The sequence below is a fragment of the Psammomys obesus genome, unplaced genomic scaffold (assembly GCF_907164565.1).
Source record: "Psammomys obesus unplaced genomic scaffold, mPsaObe1.curated_primary_1811, whole genome shotgun sequence".
Taxonomy (NCBI): Eukaryota; Metazoa; Chordata; class Mammalia; order Rodentia; family Muridae; genus Psammomys; species Psammomys obesus.
Window position 1 is genome coordinate 3,282,348 of NW_026595981.1, and position 6,712 is coordinate 3,289,059.

The following is a 6,712-nucleotide window of genomic DNA, read 5'->3' on the forward strand; positions in this document are numbered from 1 at the left end:
GGGGGAGGCTAAGCATCCCTTAATCCTCCCCCGTAACTTATTCTGTCCAATTTGAGGCTCGCTCTTCTGCAACCCTTCCCGGTGAACAGGCTCTTGGGGTGGTCCAGCTCCCAGATGCCCCCCAGAGAAGCGACAGCCGCCTCCCTCGAACCCGTGCTCAGCGTCAGACTGCGGTCAGCCTCTGGCCAGGGGCAGACACCCACCCCCAGCAGTCCCGCGTTCTCGCTCCGCTGGTGGGTCTGGCTGGGCCGCAGACCCAGGTGAAGGAAAGCAACGGACGAGCCGCGAGTGGGTCAAGTGAAGCCGGCGGGGGATCGCGCAGCGCTTTACTCCCTCCCAGTTGTTGTTGTTTTGTTTGTTTTTGTTTTTTCTCATCAATAGCGGATCCTGCGGGCGCAGCGAGCGAGTCTCCCCGGGCGGCCAGACATCGCGGGGGGTAGGAGCAGGCGCCTCGTGCTCCCCAGGCCTCCCAGCCTCAGTGCCCCCAGCCCCTCCTCCCCAGGCCCCTCTCTCCGTTCGCTCCCGCGTCCCCGCTCCCCTCTGTGGCCCGGATCTCTTTCACCCTCTGCTCCTGTTGTCTGCTCCTGCTACAGCAATCGCTGTACAAAGGGCTGGGGGCGGGCGTGCGGGGCGGGCGAGGGGAGCTCGCCCCGAACTGGCTGTCTGCGCCCGGCCGCGACCAATCGGGAACGCGCGCGCCCTCCCGCTCGGGAGGACCGCGGGCAGCGGCGGGCGGGCGGGCGGGGCCGCGCGCAGAGCGGGGAGCCCGGCGAGGGGACGGCTCCGCTCCCCGCAGCCCCGGCCGCCCGCCTGGGGCCGTCCCGCCGGGCCATGCCTCCGTGGGCGGCCGCCCTCGCGCTGCTGCTGGCAGCGCTCGGCCTGCTCCTGCTGCGCCCCTGGAAGCGCGCCGTCGGAGCGCGAGCCCCGGGTGGGGAGCACGGGGAGCAGGAGGCGGGGAGCCGAGGCCCCGCGGACCGGTTCAGCGACCGGCGCGAACCGCTCCCCGGCGGCTGCAGCCTCATCTGCAAGCCGTCGGCGCTGGCCCAGTGCCTGCTGCGCGTCCTGCGGCGCTCGGCGGCGCTCGAACCCGGCCCGCGCTCCTGGCTGTCGGGGCCCCACCTGCAGACCTTCCGCCACTTCCTCCTGCCCGTCGGGCCCGGGCCCGAGCTAGCCCGTGAGTACCTGCAGCTGGCAGACGACGGGCTGGTGGCCCTGGACTGGGTCGTAGGACCCTGCGCCAGGGGCCGCCGGGTCACCGGCACGGGGAGCCTTCCGCCCGTGCTGCTGGTCATCCCCAACGCGTGGGGACGCCTCACGCGCAACGTGCAGGGGCTGTGCCTGCTCGCCCTGGAGCGGGGCTACTACCCGGTCATATTCCATCGCCGCGGCCACCACGGCTGCCCGCTGGTCAATCCCCGGCTCCAGTCTTTTGGGGACCCAACCGACCTCAAGGAGGCCGTGACTTACATTCGCTTCCGACACCCAGCGGCCTCCCTGTTCGCGGTGAGCGAGGGCTCGGGGTCCGCGCTGCTCCTGTCCTACTTAGGGGAGTGCGGCTCCTCCAGCTATGTGACCGGTGCCGCCTGCATCTCCCCCGTGCTACGCTGTCGCGAGTGGTTCGAGGCTGGCTTGCCTTGGCCATATGAGCGTGGGTTCCTGCTACACCAGAAAATGGCTCTCAGCAGGTGGGTAACGGGAGTCTACAGCTCTGCGTGGAGTGGAAATGGACCGTTGTGGGTCGGCTAGGGCAAACTTCTACGATTTCCAAAGCTGTGCAAACCCTATAATAGAGATAGAACTAGGAAAGTGGGTTTCAAAGCCAGAGAGCGCCTCATGGCCTGAGTCAGTATTCTGCCAGGGCCCATCAGTTAGTTCATCTCCTCTCAGGTGTCCTAGCAACCGGTGGTCAGCAGAGGCCTGCGCCTGACGTTTACCACTTAGTCCATAGCCAGATAGGTCAGCAAACAGAGCTCTGGAAGCAATTGCAGCCGATTATCTGCCCAGATTGTTTGCTTTCAGCCTCTGAGCCAGGAGGCAGCAGGAATGAGCAATGTGGCAGCATTTGATTTATTAAAAATTCTTTAAACTGACAGATGTTTTGCATGTTTCTAGGTGAGTACGCAACACTTAGTCGTTTGTTTGTTCTTTCTGAGACAAGGTCTCACGTAACTCGGGCTGCCCCAGGCCTCCGCCCCCTAAGTGCAGAGGTGACAGGCACTGCACACAGCTACTGAAAAACACCAAACTCTTAAATCTCCAAAAGGAGAACGATTTTAACACCAGGCAAGACTGTTCCATAGACCTTCCTAAGAGACGGCAGAATGAGGTCAGAGGCATTCTGGCAACAAACAGGAAAGCCCAGGCTGTGGTGTCAGGCCTGGCCCGGTTCAGTCCTGAATGTACAGGAAATGTACCTTCAGGTCCTCACGCCTGTAGGACCCACTTCAGCCGAGTGGAGTTAATGATAACACCTCTGCGTGTGGGTGTGGTCATTAAATGACACACAAGAGCCTGGGCCCTGCAGCGGTGGCTTTTTTTTTTTTTTTTTTTTTTTTTTTTTTGCCATTTTACCTCTTATTTTGAAAAGGTCAAACCCTGCGGCTGAATGAACAAGGGAAAGGTGCTGCCATGGCAACTCAGAGGTTTAATACAGGGACAGGGTGCTCTCATCTAACTTAATTGCCATAGTTTCCACTCCAAAATGACCACCATCAGTGCTTACCATGGGCACAAGCCAGAAGTTGGGTAAGGGAAATGGAGAGGGAACCCGTGCCTTGAGAAACCACTCTTCCCATGGAATTCTGGGTTTGGAAACTCAGGCACAGATCTAAATTCAACTGGCTGAGGCTAGCTTAATCCGCCTGAAGGGAGGAGCTGCCCACCCTGGCCTCCTTGTGCCCTTCCAGGCCCCCTCCAGGGAGCTGGCGCAGCACAGCCCCTCTTCGAGGGCGGTTTGCAGGCCCCAGTTTTATCTGTCACCAAGTACTTGCAAGGAGCACGCCAGGGGAAAACAAAGGCAACAAGTGGGATAAAACAGCGATTAGCTCGAGGATGGCCTGGTCTGCAGAGTTCCAGAACAGCCGCAGCTACACCCCGTCTTGGAAAACAACAAACAAACAAACAAAAAACAGTGATTAATTGTGGGAGAGGTTCTCTCAGGATGTGCCTTAGAGAAGATAGGTCCTGGGTTCCTTGGAAAGAGTCAAAAGCTGCGGTTACAGAGAGAGCTGCCCCTATAGTTACCAGCTGTGAAGTCAAATGTTATCCCAGGAACAAATGACAAGGCTGGTGGCAAGTATGACAGGATTGACCACTCCAATGGAGAAGCCAGACACACAGCTTTATTAGAAATCTGATTTTAAGTGATGGCCACAGTATGAAAGGGGCTTGGAGGACCAGAAAGATGGCTCTTGCAGAGGACCCTGATTCAGTGTCCACATGGTGGCTCACAGCCTTCTGGAACTCTAGTTTCAGGGGAGCTTCTGATTTGCATGGGCACACACACACACACACACATACACACACACGCAGGCAAAGCATTCATACACATAAAATAAATACGTCTTTAAAAGGGGTTGTGTTGTTTGCTTGTGTGTGAGAGAGATGGGGGGTGGGGAGGAAGGGAAAGGGACGGACAGAGGGAAGGAGAGAGGGAGAGAAACTCACTGCCTGGAACTCCCCAGGGAGATCCCCAGGGCCACTGCCCCCTGAGAAATGGGATTAAAGAGTGGCACTACTAGCTCTGCTCTCTTCCTTAGTTCAAAAGCCCGAAGCGTGTGTGGCCAGACTCTGGCCTGGGAGTGGCCTCAGCAGTAACTCTGCCTGTCATCTTATGCTCTGACCTTCGCTCTCCCGCTCTCCCACTCCTCTGTGGTCAGGTACGCCTCGGCCCTGGAGGACACCGTGGACACCAGCAAGCTCTTCAGGAGCAGTTCCCTGCGGGAGTTTGAGGAGACCCTGTTCTGCCACACCAAGAGTTGTCCCATCAGCTGGGACGCGTACTGGGACGCCAACGACCCACTGCGCGATGTGGACGAGGCCGCCGTGCCTGTGCTGTGCATCTACAGTGCCGACGACCCGGTGTGCGGACCCCCAGACCGCACTCTGCCCGCCGAGCTTTTCCACAGCAACCCTTACTTCTTCCTGCTGCTCAGTAGCCACGGGGGCCACTGCGGCTTCCTGCGCCCTGAGCCCTTGCCGGCCTGGAGCCACGAGGTCATCCTGGAGTCCTTTAGGGCCCTGACTGAATTCTTCCGAATTGAAGAGAGGATGAAAGGGCTGAGCAGGCGCAGGACTTCATTTTTAGGGGGCCGGCGGCGCTGGGGAGGCCTGCAGAAGCGAGACGCCTCCCCCTCTTCCAGTCTGGAGGAGATCTTCAGCTGGAAGCGGTCTTACACCAGGTGAGGCTTGCAACTGGGGAAGCCCCTGGACCTGTGGGAAAGACTCCAACCGCGGCTCTTAAACTGGAGGAAGCAAACTTTCACCCTGAGCGCACTACCTTGAGAAGAAATTCCCTGTCTCTGAGAAACATTCTTGTTCACCCTGCTCAGCCCCTGGTCACTGTCTCCTGGTGTCAGTCACAGTCAAGTAACAGCCCGGTGGCTGAGTCGATGGGCTGGAGAGAAAATGCTAGCTAGCTCTCTTAGCTATGACTCCAGAGATGACCTTATGAGAGTCGATGGGTGGTTCTGTCCCACATAAATAATCAGCTTGGTGACTCTGCGTCTCGAGCGGAGCCACTTGGTACAGAAAGGACAGGATGTTTGTGTCTAAGTCCCACTTCCCTCATGTGCTCTGCGGTCGTGGCTCTGCTCTGACTTGCACAGCTGCAGCTGGGGATGCAGGCTGCCACAGATGCTCTGCTCAGCTCCCAGAAGGCAGCAGAGGCAGGAGATGCTGAACTGGGCCAGCGTGGAAAGAGCTGCGGAGGGTAGAATGTGAGTGTCTGTCCCTGCCTCTCATGATGGCTGGGAGCTCCAGGGCTGGCCGGAGCCACCTCCAAAGAGTATTTTAGGAATACGAGGTGTTGTCCTGGGTCTAAGGGCAGCCAGGTTAGGCCAGATGCACACACACCTTCAGTTCAGATCCAGGAGACTGCTCCAGATGTGCCCCTCCTGAGATGTATGCTTTCTCAGAGTCGGAATAACCCTCATAAACCGGAGTTCTGAGCAGTTTCCTTTCGGTACTGGTACTGGTACTGGCTTCTCCCTTTCCAGAGCCAGGCAAGAGATCTGGGATCAAAGGAGACAAACCCCCAAGAGCTTGGTGAATGTGATCCAACTATTTATGCATGTCTCATGTTACCAGCTTTGCCTGTTCAATTATTCAAAGGGCAGAAAAGCTGCCTTCTGAATCCCTTCACTCAGCCACTAAGTGGGCATTTGGTTTGATGAGCAATAGTGCTGAAGACCAGAGTAAAATAACGCACAGTGCACAGGTTGACGAGCTTATCCTGGATTGTGTTAAAGCCTTTAAAAATTATTTTGACAGCTGGACTTCTGGATCCATGTGTTGTGAAGATTCAAAATTTGCCCTGAAATTTTATTTGTGGTGCTTGGGCCTCACTTGAAAGCAAACACTCTACTACTGAGCTACACATACAGCCCAGAAGTTATTTTTTAGTTTATCAGTGGAAAAGGAGGCACTAGTTTTAGACTTAAAACAGCTAAGCAATTTCTAAGAAAATTATTTTATAGCCAAAGGCCACATTCCAAGATGGTACACAAAGTACCCAGGGGCTGTGTTTGGATAATCGTTTGTTTGTTTGGTTGGTTGGTTTTGTTTTTGCTGTTTTCTGCCTGGTCTCAACTTCAGAGATATACTAGAGTGCTGGAACAAAAGGCATGCACTGCCCCACCCAGCCGTCTAGTCTTGTTCTTGGAGATTAAGAAAGAAACTCTGAACTAACTCCAAGATATAATACAGACAGCATTCAATTATCGAAGGCACATATCCTATTGTGAGAGAAATTTTTTCCCTCTTCTCCACTCTGGCCCCTCTCTCACATCCTTTCTGTGGCATTCTTTCATCATTTCTGAGCAAGCAAGAGAAATGAAAAGGAACTGAACTCTAAAGAGGAAGTTCTTCTGTCGCTGGTGAACCACAGCCATGGCGGAAGGCTTGCTTGGGGAGGACTACTGGCATATGGTCACCCCTCCCCCACGTCTGGGACAGTAGGATTTCAGTTAATTAGGGTCCTGCTGGCCCATATACCATCGGATCACTCAGAAATAATGGTAAGATGGGAAATAGCCTGGTGGGAGTTCTACCCTAAGGCTTAAAATGTCCCTAATGGCAAAAACCTGGGCAATTTTTCTAGACCAGTTACTAACGGACACCATTTTTCCAGAGAACACTTGTAAGAAGGAGTGGCTGGTGGTTTGGGGGGTTATTTCTGCTTGTTGTTTTGTGTATGTTTTGTTTTGTTTTGGTTTGGTTTTTTGAAAAGCAAGCTTGCTAGGGAGGGGAAGGTAGAGACTACAGTAACTTTTTCTTCTTTTTTTGTAGAGCTGGTGGTTAAACCCAGAGAGCCAAGCCTTGCACACACCAGGCAGCACATTACCACAGAGCTCCAGAGCAGCACCGTCCACCCTGACATAGGTCTTGGAGCCCTCAGAGGCTTGTTCAGGTTCTTTGGGCCCCATGCTGAAAGAACTGATGATTTAACCCTAAAACATTTCCCTTCATGCTCCTCATGCAGAGGCTCTCAGGG

The 6,712-nt window shown here is 55.4% G+C and overlaps 1 protein-coding gene across 1 annotated transcript; it reads left to right on the top strand.

The window, feature by feature from the left end:
* The first annotated feature begins 744 nt into the window (after positions 1-744).
* On the top strand, positions 745-5,495 carry Abhd15 (abhydrolase domain containing 15). The gene is made up of 2 exons (XM_055620499.1): positions 745-1,685; positions 3,879-5,495. The coding sequence occupies exons 1-2, from the start codon at positions 832-834 to the stop codon at positions 4,402-4,404; spliced, it is 1,380 nt and encodes a 459-aa protein (XP_055476474.1). The 5' UTR covers positions 745-831; the 3' UTR covers positions 4,405-5,495.
* The last annotated feature ends 1,217 nt before the right edge of the window (positions 5,496-6,712 follow it).